Genomic DNA, 16315 nt, shown 5'->3' on the forward strand with positions numbered 1-16315 from the left:
TGCCTGTGCAGGTCTCAGGACAACCTCAGGGTCAGCCGTCTCATTTTGTTTGAAACAGTTTCTTGTGTGAGAGCTAGCCTTCAAGTTTCCAGAGAGTCTCCTGTCTGCCTCCCATCTTGCTGTCGGAGCACCTGAACGACAGACAGATTCCTGCATCCAGCTTTTAGGTGGATTCCATCAAAGCCAGGTCCTCATGCTTGGATGGCAAGTGTTGTACCTCCCAGCCCACTGCAGCCCCACACAAGGTGCTGTCAGGGCCAGAGGGAAGGTATGCTCCCGTGCATTTTTGTCTATAGACTTCGTAAAGAGTCCCGAGGAGATGGAGATTGAACGGATATCTTTATTTACAGTAAGGAATAGAACAGACCCTCCCTCCCCCCTTCCAGTCTTTTCCATATTGCCCCCCCTCCTACCCACTCCCACCCTAAACCCCATCTTCTTGGGTCACTCTATGGGTTAGGCCCCTACAAGAGCCCAGTAAATGAGCTGGGGAGGAGAGTGGGGGCCTGGCAGTGGGCAGGGCAGGTGCCTTTTCACATTTTCTGTCCTCTAAGCTGGGGGAAGCGGAGGGAGGCAGGCACCTGGAGCAAAGGTGGAGGGCATGGGCCTCCCATTTCTGCCCCCTCCCCTACCGTTCACAGTGTTCTGAGTCGAGGCAGCTAACTGGTTCTGTCCTACCAGGCTCGAGATGCCGTGTTCCTGGTCACCCGCTGAGGGGACCAGGCTATGTATGCTGAGGGGACCGGGCTATGCTTCTGAAAGCAGACCTGCTCCGTGGCTGAGGTGGCCCCTCTGAGTGTCCCACCTTCTCACATCTGGGTTGGGATTCTGAGGGAGCCCGGGGTCAGGGGAGGCGTCAAGCTTTGTGTGGCAGCTCCGGGGCCACACTGTGGCATCAGGAGGAGAAACAGAGCCCACAGCACTCCATGCATATCTCCAAGCAGTCCGCCGACTCGCAGCAGGCATCCAGGATGCCGCAGTCCAGGTCGCAGGGCAGGTCACAGTCCGCACACTCGCTGGACCCACAGCAGCAGCAGCAGAGGCAGGAGTCCTCAGAGCTGCAGGAGCCACAGGTGGCGCAGTCCAGGACGATGTTGCAGAGCGTCAGGAACTCACAGAACAGGCAGGACAGTATGCAGTGGACGCAGCAATCTGTGGACAGGAGAGTAAGGGGCTGGAGCGACGGAGCCCCAGCAACAATAGCCCAACAGAGCTGCTGAACACCTGCACCTTCACTTGGCTCCCTTAGTACCCACTGTCCCGAGAAGCAAACGAGGCTAGTGGGGATGCCCGACTTCTTTATAGAGACACAGCAGCCAAGCAAATCCGAGTGGGGATTGGAGGGAGCCCAGGCCGTCTACATCAGGAGCCTGTTCTTAGCCGCTCTCTGCTTATGTGGGTGAAGAGACGGCCCAAGGAGGACTTAAGTGCTGTGTAGGAAGTAAACTCATCTAAGCCTCGGGTAACAGCTCTATGATGTGGGCTGTTAATTAGCCCCATTCTACAGGAGAGGAAACTGAGGCACAGAGATTAGCTACTTAAAGGGCTAGAGAATGTGGCTCAGTTAATATAGTGATTGCCTAGCCTGTGGGAAGCCCTGGGCTGGATCTTCAGTGCCGCATAAACTGGGCATGACGGCACACATGTAATCCCAGCGTTTGGGAGGCAGAAGCAAGAGGACTGACAATTCAAGATCATCCTCAGCTACTTAGTGAGCTTGAGGTCAGAGTGCAGTACAGGAAGCCTGTTGCAAAACAACTAAACAAGAATATATAATCCTGGGGCTGGAGAGATGGCTCAGCGGTTAAGAGCACTGACTGCTCCCCTAGAGGTCCTGAGTTCAATTCCCAGCAACCACATGATGGCTCACAACCATCTGTACAGCTACAGTGTGTACTTATATACATAAAATAAATAAATCCTAAAAAAAAATGGTCCAAACCGTCAGTCTATCACAACCATCTGTGTGTGTAGGTAGGCCATCTTTGTATCCCACAATATAGTTGGCATAGTTAGTCAGGCCTTCCCAGAGTCCGTACGTGCCTGGAGTCTCAGTTTACCTGCCAAATGCCATCACACCCATTACCTGACATGTCCATGTTCTCATTCCCTACCTCACCTTCTAGTTTCTACAACCTGTCTTCGGCCTTCTGGGCTTACTGGGTGTTCCCGTGCTAATGCAACCTCTGTGCCTACCCTTGTCACATGGAGGATGATCACAGGTGCCTTCTTCATGAGAGGTGAAGGAGGGCACGGGCTAGGCCCCTGGCATACAGCAGATACCCAGAATGTACAGGACTTATTATTATTGTTTATTTTTGTACACCACTGGGACATGAACCCAGGGCCTTGAATATGCTAGACAAGTGGTCTACCACCTAATCTAGGCACTTCCCCACCCCTAGGGCAAGTTATATGAATGACTGCCTGTCAAAAAACACTTCTGCCTCCAGGGGGGAGAAGGTTTCAGAATGCCTGCATGTGTGTGTGTGGGAAGGTACAGGGCAAGTCCGCTATGGAGCCAGCTCAGTGCTTAGAAGAATTTCTTTTCTTTTCTTTCTTTTTTTTTTTTTTTTTTTTTTTTTTTTTTTTTTTTTTTTTTTTTTTTTTGTTGTTTTCAAGACAGGGTTTTCTCTGTATAGCCCTGGCTGTCCTGGAACTCACTCTGTAGATCAGGCTGGCCTCGAACTCAGAAATCTGCCTGCCTCTGCCTCCCAAGTGCTGGGATTAAAGGCCTGCGGCACCACTGCCCGGCAAACTTCTTTTTCTTGCAGAGGGCCTAGATTTGATTCCATTCGGTTCAATTCCCAGCTCCCACATGGTAGCTCTCCACCATTTGTAACTCCAGTGCCAAAGGACCTGATACACTCTTCTGGCCTCTGAGGATAACAGGCACACACATGGTACATATACCTATGTGCAGGCAAGAATTCTCACACACATAAATAAAATACGTAAGTCTTAACAACAACAACAACAACACAAATGCCACACTGAATCCTGCTTTCAGGTTGCTAGGCCAGGGTCCCCCAACATGAGCAGGGCTAAGATCTGATGGTTCTCAGCTGCGACAGGATACCTGGGCAAAACCAGCTGACTGCTAACCTGGGCAGCAGCAGTAGGCTCTGTGTTGTAGGCTAGTAGGCTGGGTATCAGATGTGAGAACTTCTGGCCTCCCTTGCTGTACTTTGTCACCGCCGCTCCCACCATACACCCACCCCTACCATACCCCACACCCCTTCCCCCACCAGACAGCCTCCTCACCCCCACACTATTCTACTCTCTCCCATCACATTGACTAACCTTTAGGTCATCCACTCCAAAAGGATTTTTTTTTTTTAAACTTTCTTTGGTTCTGAGGATTGAAAGCCATCACATGCTAAGCAAGCACCCCACAACCCCACTGTGGAAATTTTCTGATTCTGGAACTAAGGTAGCTTTTCCTGGATCAGCTCCAACTTACTCTGCAAAGTTTACTACGCAGAACGAACGGGACAGCAAGCTCCAAGAGGTCCAGGCACTCCTGCTGAATCCCCTCTGTTGTTACCTTTCACCTTAGCTTCTGCTTAGCCTGTAGCGTTTTTTTTCCCCGTGGTCCCATGGATGACTCACTGGAGGCCTACCTTTCTATACACATGTACTGGCTGGTTTTGTGTGTCAACTTGACACAAGCCAGAGTCATCCGAGAGGAAGGAGCCTCAGTTGGGGAAATGCCTCCAAGAGATCCAGCTGTAAGGCATTTTCTTAATTAGTGATGAATGGGGACGGGTCCCGCCCACTGTGGGTGGGGCCACCCCTGGGCTGGTGGTCTTGGGTTCTGTAAAAAAGCAAGCTGAGCAAGCCATGGGAAGCAAGCCAGTAAGCAGCACTCCTCCATGGCTTCAGTGTCAGCTCCTGCCTGCCCTGCTGCGGTTTCTGCCCTGACTTCCTTTGATGATGGACTGTGATCGGGAAGTGTGAGCCAAATAAACCAACTTGCTTTTTTTGGTCATGGTGTTTCATTGTTGCAGCTATTGAACCGCTAAGACACCATCCCACACACAAGGTGAGGTCAGAGGACAACTTGCTGGAGTTAGTACTCTCTTCCCACCCTGTAGGTACCCGGGAGCAAACTCGGGTCCTGGCGATCCTGCTTGGGCCTGCTGAGTGCTGGGATTATAGCGGTGTGCTCCACAACACCTGGTTTCTTGTTATTGCTTGAGACAGGGTCTTGTTATATAGCTCAGGATGGCCTTGGTCCTCTAGCCTCAGACTCCTAAGTGCTGACCGGCTGAGTGGTGCATTTCTTTTTGTTTGTTTGTTTGTTTGTTTGTTTGTTTTTGGTCTTTTCGAGACAGGGTTGCTCTGTGTAGCTCTGGCTGTCCTGGAACTCACTCTGAGTTGTGCATTTCTTAAGCAGCAAGCTGGTGATGCTGCCTGTCTGTGGATGCGGACGGATGGCAGGGGCCTTACCTTCCTGTGCCTGGAGGGGAACCTGGGAGGCTGACCGCGTGCTGCCTTTGCTCTTCCTTCCGGCCTGGCTGCCCAGAGATGGATGCGTCTGCAACTTCCGGTGGACCTTGGGCCCTCCCAGAGCACCGTTCCCCGCATGCCCGGCACTGCCCGGTTCTGAGAGGTGGTCATGGCCGGAGCCATTTGGCAGTAGTGGGGTGCAGCCTTGGGGGTTCCCTTGAGGCTGGCCTGGAGAGATGAAGAGGCGATGAGGAAAGAGGGTCATTCCCTAGTGATCGGTTTGCCTGCCTACTTCATTCCTAGATGCACCTCAGGGCGGAGCGGGCGGGCTTGTCTTCTTTACATGGAAAGCATGACTAGCCCACAGTGGAACAGTGGCAGGCTAAGGCTCAGCTCCCGACTCCTATAGCAGTGCTCATTCCAGAAAAACCAAACCCAAAACTAGAGGTACAAAGCGGAGGTGGGGGACCCTACTTTCTTACCCACATGAAATCTCTTATTTTAGGCTCTGAGATTTGGGCTACAGTGGAGTAGGAGACACAGTTGGCTGGGGTTGCTTAAAACGGCAGCGAATCGGTTAACCTTCACCTTGGCTTCTGCCAAACCCCCAGCTGTTTTCGCCCTTGGTGCAGTGGGTGACTTATTGGGAACATCTGTTTGGCGATGCATTCTTGGCCCTGGACTCAAGGGCCCTTCACAGCAGCCCCCTTTTTTCTGCTTCTTGCCTTCAGCCCTGCAGAGTCCCACCCGGCCCTGCTGTTGTGGGCTGGCTGACAATGCGGAGGGGCTCCTGGGTCTAGGGGATGGGAGATGGGGGGATGGGGGATGAGTGGGGGCTGGTAGGTGAGAGACCTCCAGGAAGGCCAGTTACCCTCCCAGTCTAAGCAACCAATTTTAGTAAGCTGTGCCTGAGGTTCCCCCAATCCTTGGCTCCTTTATAGATCTCATTCAAAGGATGTTCAATAGAGAGGTTTGGCACCAGTCTCGGGAGGCGAGGGTCTATGTGTGTTATGCTAGCATGGGAATTAGAAGGGGTCGCAGGAGGTTTGGGACCCCGGGCTGCTGAGTGCCTCCTGCAGACATAGGGCATTTCCAGCCCTTAGCTGAGCCCTAGAGGCTCGACTTCGCTAGGTTGCTCTGTGGATTTAAATTTTACAGGAGGCCTCTGGTGCTCGGGACAGAAAGGTGGCTGGACACTCGCTGTGTGCTGGCTGGTCACTCGCTGTGTGCTGGCTGGTCACTCGCTGTGTGCTGGCTGGTCACTGTCCCCAGCACTTGCTAATTGTCTTCTCATGGAACCCTCTTTATAAAACTTTCTTTTCCCCCCATTGGATCGTTTGTAGCCAAAGTTAGACTCAATCAGGCTCAGTAGCTGACAAAGATCCTATTCAGGTCCCTCATCCTCCTGCCTCCGCTTCCCAGGTGCTGGGATTACTGGTGTAGCCACCATGCCTGGGTCACTTTTTTTTTTTTCACTGATAGAAAACAAAGTTCCAGAGAGGGACAGTAAGTTTTCCAAGGCCACACAACCAACAAATCTTAGCAGTGGAACCAATTTGAGATTTTGAACTGGATTCGGGGCAGAGGGGAGGCAAGGGCTAGGGACTGAGGGACTGGGAAATAATCTTTTACACTCACAGAATTTTTATTTTATGTGCATTGGTGTTTTGTCTGCATGTATTATGTCTGTATGAGGGGGTCAGATCTTGGAGTTACAGACAAGTGTGAGCCACCACATGGTTGCTGGGATTTAAACCTGGGTCCTCAGCCAGTGCTCTTAACCACTTAGTTATCTCTCCAGCCCCTAAATAATCACTTCTTTTTTTTTAATTAAAGATTTATTTTTATTTATTTTATGTGTGTGAGTACACTGTAGTTGTACAGATGGCAGTAAGCTATCATGTGTGTGACTGCTGGGAATTGAACTCAGGACCTCTGCCGGCCCCACTTGCTCCTGCCCCGCTTGCTGAGCTGTAACTCACTGTAGCTGTCTTCAGACGCACCAGAAGAGGGCGTCAGATCTCGTTATGGGTGGTTTGTGAGCCACCATGTGGTTGCTGGGATCCAAACTCAGGACCTTTGGAAGAGTAGTCATGTGCTCTTATTCGCTGAGCCATCTCGCCAGCCCCCATAATCACGTCTTGTCTTATAAGTAGTAGCTAGTTGACATGTTTTGAGTAGGTATTAGGGGCAAGGTGGTGTACTAAGAAGCTTACATATAATATTGTCTTTTTTTGTTTGTTTTTGATTTTTTTTTTCCCGAGACAGGGTTTCTCTGTGTAGTCCTGGCTGTCCTAGAACTCACTCTGTAGAAATCTGCCTGCCTCTGCCTCCCACATGCTGGAGATTAAGGGCGTGTGCCACCACCACCCGGCTCATAATATTGTCTTTAGACATCACAAGAGATCTATTATCGGTCCATTTCTCTATTTATCAGTCCATTTCTCTGATGAAAAGCCTTGAGGAGCAGCTGGTATAGTTTGAAATATTCCACAGCGGAATGGAGGGAGGAGGCCTGGAGTCTGGTAGAGCAGCGCCAGTGACAAGGTGAGAAGCAGAGGTGACACCCTGGGAGTGTGGGGCAGGCATGGCTGGGGCCTGCACCTGGTAAACACGAGCAGAGCCTCAGGAGTGGCCAGGCCTGAATCATCCTGGCTCCCCATAGAGGACTGGGCTGAGCCTCTGGCCAGCCTCACTGTCCCTTGCCCTGCTGCCTAAACATGGGTTCAGTGGCCAGAGGGAGGGAATGTGTGGTGAGCTCGGAGCCCTGGGAGGTGCTGCAGACACAAAGCTTGCCTGTGGCCTTGGCTGGGGGGCAGCCAAGGGGTGGGGGTGGTGTTGAGTCACAGAACAAACAGTCAAGGCCATAGACACAGGGGTGTCTGTCCCACTCCCACCTGGGGTGCCCTCCCTGTGCTGTGCCCATGACCTCCTTTTCTCAGTTGTGTGTGTGTGTGTGTGTGTGTGTGTGTGTGTGCATGCACACACACGCCTGAAGGAGGCTGAGGACATCGCTCTCCCAACAGTCAAGAACCCTACTTCCATGCTTGGCCCTGACTTCCTGGCTAGAGATCTAGGAGGCACATTGATTATGCCAACAAGTCAGATGGGCACAGTGGAGTGGGGCCAGCCGACTGGAATGCCAGGCTTGTGTCCTGCTCTGGTCTAGGTTTGTGCCACAGTTTCCTCATCTGTACAACGGGCTTGCTAAGAGCTACGGCGATGCCTCTCTAGGAAAGCACTCAAGCTCATTCAGAGACAGAAAATTCCCTTCAAGCATTACTATCACAGAAGGCGGCAGCTGCTTATTACAAAACGATCTTGGCAACTCCTTGCTTGGCTCCCAGGGCTAGGGGACCGCCAACCAAGCTTGGTAAGGAGATGAATTTTCACTCCTTTCTCCCCAACTGGAAGCTTCCATCTTTCCTTTGCACCCTGGCCCTGCCCTGAAGGGTGCACTGTGTCCCAGCTTCTGGCCCCGCCCACAAACCAATACCTTAAGCCGTATTGCCTGAGCCAGGCCTCTTATAGGGCAGAGAGGTAGAGAGCTGCTCTTCACATAACCCACAGGGTGACCTTGCTGACAGTCCCTGCCTGCATCAGCACCCAGGGCAGAGACAGTGCACCTGCCCATCTGACCGCAAGCTGGATTAGATTCCCCTGCACGTTGCCACCCCAAACCCCTGGTCCCTGGGACTTACACGTCACAGCTTCTGTGGGGACATCGAGGTCAGTGCTGTTCAGAGCCTGGTGAGCCTCAAGACCACTGTCTTGGGGCATGGAGGGTGCCACCTCCTCCAGGGAGCCCTCTTCAGATGATGCCTTTGCAGGGTGAGTGGATCTTGCTACCTCCAGCCCAGGGAGGAGGGACATGGTCTGGGCTAGGGAAAAAGCAGATAATCAAAGACTGTTTTCCTGGTGTCCCGTGTGCCCAGGCCCAGGTCTGACCTGCAGCCCAGTGAGTCCTCACTTCTGGTCCCTTCACAATCATCCAGCTAGCGCCCTATCTGGCTGTGGTGTTTGACTTCCAGATTGAAAGTTCCCCAATCATAAGTCATCTGTGTGCAAGAGCAGGTAGGCATGGGTGTCCGTGGGTGAGTACATACATGTGGCATCAGGAGAAGGGCCCGGTACATACATGTGGCATCAGGAGAAGGGGCCTGTGGTATAAAGAGATGTAGGAAGAGAAGAGGCACACAGTGTGGGAGAAAAACAGACAAGCTGCTCAACACTGCAGCTGAACAGTCAGCTACGGAGACTGACAGGCACTGGATGGCAGATGCAGAGAGAGAGAATGTGGGAGACTGGATGGGGAAGGCCGAGCCGCTGAGATCTGGTGACAGGCAGTGTGGGATGAACAAGAAAGTCAGCTACGAAGAAGACAAAGACTAGACAAGGCCTGGGCAGACCCAAGCAGGGAACTGCTACGCGACAGGAAGAAGGCAGATGTGGAGAAACTGGGTCAGAGAGGGGATGCTGGCATGGGAGAGAAATGAGAGAGCAACCTGGGGGGGGAGGTGAGGAGCTGGGAAGGGCCCCAGGCAGGAAGAGAGGCCGGGAGACAGCTAGGAGCACTGGGAAGAGGTGAACCACAGGCCCATGTAATTAGAGTGGTTCTGGGCAGGGTGGGCGGAATGAGGGAACGAAGCCACCTACAAACTGCAGCTCCACTGGCAGCAGGATTGCGCCCCTCAGGCTCCCAGGATAGCACAGGGGATGGGAGGTATCTGAGAGACTACAGTCCTGGCATCTGGGCTTGGGGAGATCCGGGAGTAAATCCAGGGGTCACAGGGCCCAAGCTATGACAATTCTGGGGTGCAGTTGCCTCTTAGCAGACCCCAGGTTGTGCTGTGCAGTGGGATGGTGGTGGTCTCAGGGCAGGGCCCCTCTACCTGTATCTCCCCTCATACTTCCCATGCTGGGAGAAAGAAGAAACAGAAGCAAGAAACGCTGAGAGAAGCAGACAACAGAGGCTAGGGTTGTGAGGAAGCAGGTTACATAGATGTGGGTGGGAAGGCAGAAGGAAACAGGAGTGAGGCCCAAAGGTAAGACGCCCCCACAACCTGGATTAAGGATGCAAAAGTCAAATGTCTCTTGGCAAGTCACAGGGCTGAAATATGGGAAAACAGACAAGCAGAACCGACAGCCAATGAGACGTGGAATCGCTACCATGATTGGAAGGCGAACACTGAGTTGGCTTGAAAGAACGCTACCAGGCACCTGCGTCCAAACTCTAGGAAGAAAAGCCTGCTAGTGCCAGACACCAGCCCCTGTCCCCTGGAAACATCTCTCCGTGGTTCCAGGCCCTGGGCTGGGGTCCTGACTCTCCTATATGGTGTCATGAAAAAGACCAATGAAGAGTAAGTTTTATGATTTTAAATTTTATTTTTATTTATATAAGTACACTGCTGCTCTCTTCAGACACACTAGAAGAGGGCATCAGATCCCATTACAGATGGTTCTGAGCCACCATGTGGTTGCTGGGAATTGAACTCAGGACCTCTGGAAGAGCAATCAGTGCTCTTAACTGCTGAGCCATCTCTCCAGCCCCCAGTTTCATGATTTGAATAAAGCTTTATCTTGGAGCTAGAGAGATTGGCTTGGTGGTTAAGAGGACTGGCTGCTTTTCAATAGACCCTGGGTTCAATTCCCAGCAACCACATGGCGACTCACAACCCTCTGTAATGGGATCTGATGCCCTCTTCTGGTGTGCATGAAGACAGGGAACTCATAAAATAAAGACATATATTTTTTTTTTTTAAAGCTTAACCTTATTGTTATTTTTTTTTTTTTCTTCAAGACAGGGTTTCTCTGTGTAGCCCTGGCTGTCCTGGAACTCACTCTGTAGACCAGACTGGACCTGAACTCAGAAATCAGCCTGTCTCTGCCTGCCAAGTGCTGGGATTAAAGGTGTATGCCTCCACTGCCCGGCTCTTATTCTTAATTCTATGTATGTGTGTGCACGCACACACACATGTAGATTTGTGCACATGAGCACCAGTGCCCATAGAGACCAGAAGAAGGCATTGGAGTTGGAGTACCAGCAGGCTGTAGGCTACCTGATGTGGATGCTGGCAACTGAACCTGGGTCCTCTGCAAAAGCATCAAGTGTTCCTAAATGCTGAGCCATCTCTCACCCCTCCCCACTCCCAAATGCCTTCGGTAGATAAGGTCTTACTTTGTAGCCCAGGCTAGTCTTGAACATAATGGGTAATCCTCCCTCGGCCTCCTGAGTGCTGGGATTACAAGCACCACCACACCTGGTTCGTTACAGAATTTGAGTTAGCTCGTGTGGAAAGGAGGCACAAATACCCAGCTCTCAGAGCAGGATGCACAGCAGAGGCCATCTGCCAGCAGTTGCCCACTTACCCATCTAACCCCGCCTTCTCCTTCCTTGCCTTCTCCCCTCCAGCACTTATTAGCATCTAAGAAATGCCTAACGGGATCTACAGCGAGCTAGCCGGGCATGGTCAAGGCAGCGAGCGAGCTAGCCGGGCATCAGGCACGGTCACAGCAGCGAGCGAGCTAGCTGGGTATGTAATCCCAGCCCTTGGAGAGGCTTAGGTAGAAGCTTTGCCCCTGAATTCCAGGTCAGCCTGGGCCACAGAATGAGACACCCTCAAAAGCAAAACAAATAGCAAATGAGTGTCTGTTGGCTGCTGGGTGTGATGGGCAGAGCAGTAGGCCCAGCACCTAGGAGGCTATGAGAGCTGGAGGTCTAGACTGAGCTAGGTAGCAAGACCCATCTCAAAATAAGATGAAACAAATCCCGGCAGGGATATTTACAAGGGTTGATGAAGAAGAGGGCTGGGGGTGCAGCTCAGCTAGCAGAGAACTTGTTATGTCAGCGTCTAAGGATGCCAGCGGGGTGTGGCATCACAGCATTTGGGAGGTAAGGCAAGAGGATCGGAGTTAAATGCCAGCCTTGGCTAAAATAGCAAGTTCAAGGCCAGTCTGGGCCTCATAAGACTAAGTCTTTAAAAAAAATGTTAAAAAAGCCCCCCCATGTATGTCAGTGTGTGTATATGTAAGTTTGTATATATGTAGTTGTGTGTGCATGTAAGTATGTATATGTAAGGATGTGTGTGTAGGGGTGTGTGTGTGCCCATATAGGTGTCTGTGTATGTGTATTTACGTGTGTGTGTAGGGGTGCGTGTATGTAGGTGTATATGTATGTGTACAGGAGTGTGTATGCATATGTGTGCACATATACATGCCAGGAGGTCCTCTAGAGGATGCAAAATCCTAGTGATAGTCTTAAGAATTCTGGATTTTTTTTTTTTTTGGTTTTTTGAGACAGGGTTTCTCTGTGTAGCCCTGGCTGTCCTCGAACTCAGAAATCCACTTGCCTCTGCCTCCCAAGTGCTGGGATTAAAGGTGTGCGCCACCACTGCCCAGTTGGAATTTGGTTTCTTAAAAAACAAAAACAAACAAACAAACAAAAAACAACCCCACAGAAATCTTTTAAGAATGTACTTTCATTTTACCCCGTGTGGGATGTGTGGCAGCCGTTGCCTGTCCATGGCAGGACCACTATTTACCTCAGAATGTGCTTTCATTTTACCCCGTGTGGGATGTGTGGCTGCCATTGCCTGTCCACGGCAGGACCATCATTTACCTCCTGCTTTAGCAGAACCATGGTTTTGCCAGCTGTAGAAAATTTCTGTGATTGTGTGATACTTGGAATTGTGGGAAGTTTTCAGCGGGTTCATAACTCGAGGACCCTAAGAGGCACTGTCGGTAGCTGCTGGTCAGTTAGGTAGGCTAGTTGTGGTTTGTTAGTAGCCGTGGCCAAAGAAGAAATGAAAGAAATTAGATTCAGGAATTTTCCTAATTCCTCTCTTCCTTTATCCTTTCTCTCCTATCTAGTGTCAGGGGATGAAACTGGGGCAGGGGGAAGGGTGGGAAAAGGAAGAACCCACAAAGTAGCAAAGACCAGTTACAACAGAGTCTTAGACAATCGCTGAGGTCGAGGACTGAGAAGAGGAACAGAGACCCAGAGCGTCCAGTTTGAGGGGCGTGAGGAAGCACGTCCCACTCGGTGCTACTGTTTGGAACGGCAGCTGCCCATCGAAAGCCCTTGGCTTCCCAGGCTTTCTGATGAAGCCAGCCAAGTATACAGTCCTGATAGAGTCAAGATTCCTGCTCTTCAGGTTCCTAGAGCTTGAGGAGGGGGAGGGGAGGGGAGAGGAGGGTAGGGTAGGGGAGGGTAGGGGAGGGGAGGGGAGGGGAGGGGAGGAGGAGGAAGGTCTAAGGAGATGGGAGCCCCCATCTCCGTCCCATTCATTCAAGTGTCTCTCCTAACAATAATCACCTACATGGCGGGTGACCTTCAACCTGGAAGGAACACAAAAGTTCTAGAGAGAGACCAGACCATGGCCTGAGGAAGCTGACAATGTAGGAAATGTGACTTTCTAGGACCAAGTCCAGTGGTTCAGCCTGGACACAGAGGGCAGACCTGAAGCTAGGAAGGTCACAGCTGCAGGCAGAAGAGGGGGAAGAAAGTGTTTACTCAGGGTCAGGCCCACAGTGCTGGAAGGAAAGGGCGGAGTCAGGAAGACCCATCTGCTCCGCAGGCGCTACCCCATGGGATCTGGACCCCAAGGCATGGGCTGGGAATAGCACTTCTGGGATAGGTGAGATGGAAGAGCCACAGGTGGGCCGAGGACTTGCAGATCAAGAGGCTAAAGAGACCAGTGTCTCTTCTGTGGCCAAAAGACTCCACTGTCTGTCCATGGAGACGAGTCTGTCTCTGAGGGAATCTCCTGAAGAGTGTGTGTAAGAAAGGGTGGAGGAAAGATGTAGTTGGGAAAGGCCATGAGGGAGCATTGTGGGCCCACTGGATAGAGAGGGACTGATGTCTGCAGCTCAAGTCCTGGCAGGTGCCACCTGGTCACCTGATGGTACATCTACCTCATGCCTGACCAGAACGACATCATTCTTTAATGTACACAGTGACCTCAAACACTCTAGTGTTCTGCTCCCCTGGTGACATCCAGGCAGTATTCACTCCGAAACATGCTCATCCCTATCATGGGCTAAGGTTCTGGTCTACAAGTCAGAGCTCTAGAAAGGGGCGGAGGTTTCATATTTAAACCTACACGCTGCACAGAAAAGTCAGAGGAGACTCACAGCAGCAGCAGGGATTCCCTCGGCCTGTAATCCATCAGGGTGGGGGTGGGGGTGGTTCCTGGCAAGGAAGAAAGAGGAGACCCTCTTCCAGGTAGGGTAGGCTCACTTCAAGCCCAGCCAGTTCCTGTTCCGGGACTCCAAGTCTAGGTCCCAGCATTGTCTTTGTGGACAGTGATTCCAAACTCCCTGCCCTTCGGGCTATGACTGTCTCTAGAGAAGATCCGGACTTCTGGCCAGAGAGTGATATCTGGAACCCCACATTTCACTCTCTGCCTGACCAGACATTCAAAGCCTCTGGTCACGCTCTTCAGTGAATGTACAAAGGTCCTGCGTTCCAGGCAAACTAGCTTACCCACACCCTTGGGCTATCACAGCAGCTTCTGGCCAAACTCCCTATGCACATATAGTTCCTCATGACCACACTGCCACCATCCTTCCTGGTCTAGCCACACTATCATCTCTTTCTCCAGGAAGCCTTCCCTGACCCCCATGACCTTAGTCCTTTATCCAAATAGCCATGTGATACTGGCAACTTGGCAAGGAAGCGCTGGCTTCTGCAGACTGGGCCCTTGGCCTGGTCTCCTTCCCTTTGGATGTCAGGATTTACCTCTGCACCTCTGTGGCTGAGTGTTGGCACTCAGAATACCCCAGGTTAGGGAAAGGAGAAAGAGGGACCACATCAAGGATTAGGGGTGGCATCTGGCTTTGAACCCTAAAGAGACTGGAGAAGGTGGGCTCTTCTGATGTCCACTTCACAAGTGTGAATTCACTAGTCACAGACCCAGGCACAGAGTGGAGGGCTGGAGAGGGTCTGAGCTGCCGCTTAGGCTCAGTCCAGTTGTTTTAGGTTCAAAGGCTTCAATTCCCAGGAAATTGAATTTAGACCCATGGACAGAAATGTTAACTTTCCAGCACTGGGCAGAAATCTTGTGGGTTAGGGAGCCAGGCTCTTGGGGTTTGACTCAGGAATGGGTGAGGTCGAGGCCAGTGGGGGGGTCAGAGTCTCGGTGCTTGGCAACCTGCCCTAACCAGAGCTGCCAGAGTCCTCTTGTGCCCTGTCTGTATCTCGGATGCCTAAAAGAGGAGGCCATGTCACTCCTTGGCTATTGAGCCAGCAGCTTCTACTCTAGAGGACAGTGTAATGGCCCCCTGTTCTGTGGGCGCACAGGGAGCAAGGGGGATTCTGGTCTCAAATTCGGGCGTCTGTGGGGTTTGGCTGCGTCTCCTGCGGTTTGGGCTTCCTGGGTAGCAGGCAGAACAGAACAGGACAAGTGTTATAAAAGCTGCATTGTCTGGCCCAGTTCAGGCTGGGGAGGGGGCTTGCTGGAACACTGGGGGCCTCAAATTACAGCCCAGGACTAAGTCTTCCCAGAAGCTCCCCCTGGACTCCAAAGCCTGTCTTGAGCACACTCTGCTCCCCTCCTTCGCCACTGGGTGGAGAGCAGGTCAGACAAGGGAGGGGATCTTGGAAGGACACATCACAGGAGAGCGCAGAGAAAAAAAAAAAAACGAATAAGGGAAGCAAGCAAGCATGGAAATGTGGGGGTAGGGGTGTAGGGAGAAAGAGAGGGAGGGAGGGAGAGGGAGGCAGATGGAGACAGACAGACAGACACATGGCCCAGACGCAAAGGCCTTACAACCCCCTGCTTCCCACTGTCCATCCAAGCTAAAGGAGCCCCGTGCTTGGAGGAGGGTGCCCCTCCTAAGTCAAGGCTCTACCAGAACAGGGAGTTAGGGCTGGTGAAGACAGAGCACAGACACATTAGTGTCCATTGGCCAGACATCATTCAGTTTTGGGAGACCCTTCACCTCTACAGTTGGGAGAGGCCAGGCCAGGCCAGGTAGACAAGCAGCTGAGACCATCCCCCAAACAAACAAACAAGCTTGGGTAGCTCAAGCAGTGGGTAGGGGTGAGAGATGGGGGTGGAGACCCAGGTCAGAGAAGGAGAAAGGACTTGTCCAAGGCCATGATGGGAGTCTGAGGTCCAGCATGGGCTGGGATTTTCATTACTCAGTGTTAGGGAAAGGAGAGGTTGGCTTGGGTGGGAGGAAGGGAGGGCCTCCGACTAAGCCAAAATAGGGGCTTAAGTCAGGAAATCTGGGCCTACACTTCTGCACCCTACCCACCCTGACTCTGAACGAATCTGGATGTCCATATGAGCCTCAAAGAAAACTCTAGACTGTGAGGGCCAGGGATTGGAAAGCTAAATTGGCAGGTTCCCCCCAGGGGGCCACACACTCTTCCTTAGTCTGTAGGCTCCTGGGGCAATCAGGGTAGTTTAGCCTCTGAGGTGGGGGAAGGGGCATTTTACTATGTGTGGGGCGCCACGCAGGGTAGGGACTGGCAGGAGGGAACTGCAGCAACAAGGAGGGAAGGGGCCAGGTTCCTAACCACTAGTTGCTGAGACAAAAGTTTTCAAAGAGCGCTCGAGCTACATTCTGCTTAGTTTGGGGGAAGGGAAGAAGAGAGACTCAGACACCGCCCCCCCCCCCACCCGCCCAAGGCCCTCATAAATATTTACACACTGGGCAGAAATGGTTCGGCCACAAATCCCAATATTAAGGGCAGACATCACGGAGTGTGAGTGTGTGTGTGTGTGTGTAGCTGGGGTTAGGGGGTAGTTGGAGCCAACTCCACACAGCCATGGCCGCCTGCTCTGGGCCCTGCCTCCTCACCCCAGCCCTCTTCTCCCCTTGGACCTGGTCCTCAAAACTGAGACTTCCCACCCCC

The 16315-nt window shown here is 52.1% G+C and overlaps 1 protein-coding gene across 1 annotated transcript; it reads right to left on the minus strand.

The window, feature by feature from the left end:
* Positions 1–320: 320 nt before the first annotated feature.
* Mdfi (MyoD family inhibitor) lies at positions 321–8341 on the minus strand. The gene is made up of 3 exons (XM_031348190.1): positions 8154–8341; positions 4453–4680; positions 321–1152 (listed from the first exon to the last, which is right to left on the minus strand). The coding sequence occupies exons 1-3, from the start codon at positions 8323–8325 to the stop codon at positions 896–898; spliced, it is 657 nt and encodes a 218-aa protein (XP_031204050.1). The 5' UTR covers positions 8326–8341; the 3' UTR covers positions 321–895.
* Positions 8342–16315: the final 7974 nt, after the last annotated feature.

Source organism: Mastomys coucha, unplaced genomic scaffold, assembly GCF_008632895.1.
Source record: "Mastomys coucha isolate ucsf_1 unplaced genomic scaffold, UCSF_Mcou_1 pScaffold3, whole genome shotgun sequence".
NCBI lineage: Eukaryota > Metazoa > Chordata > Mammalia > Rodentia > Muridae > Mastomys > Mastomys coucha.

Coding starts and splice junctions, on each gene's coding strand:
- Mdfi (XM_031348190.1), bottom strand. CDS start 8,325: ATGTCCCTCCTCCCTGGGCTGGAGGTAGCAAGATCCACTCACCCTGCA. Junction 4,681..8,153: donor CCCCACAGAAGCTGTGACGT/GTAAGTCCCAGG, acceptor TCATCTCTCCAG/GCCAGCCTCAAGGGAACCCC. Junction 1,153..4,452: donor TCCCCTCCAGGCACAGGAAG/GTAAGGCCCCTG, acceptor TCCTGTCCACAG/ATTGCTGCGTCCACTGCATA.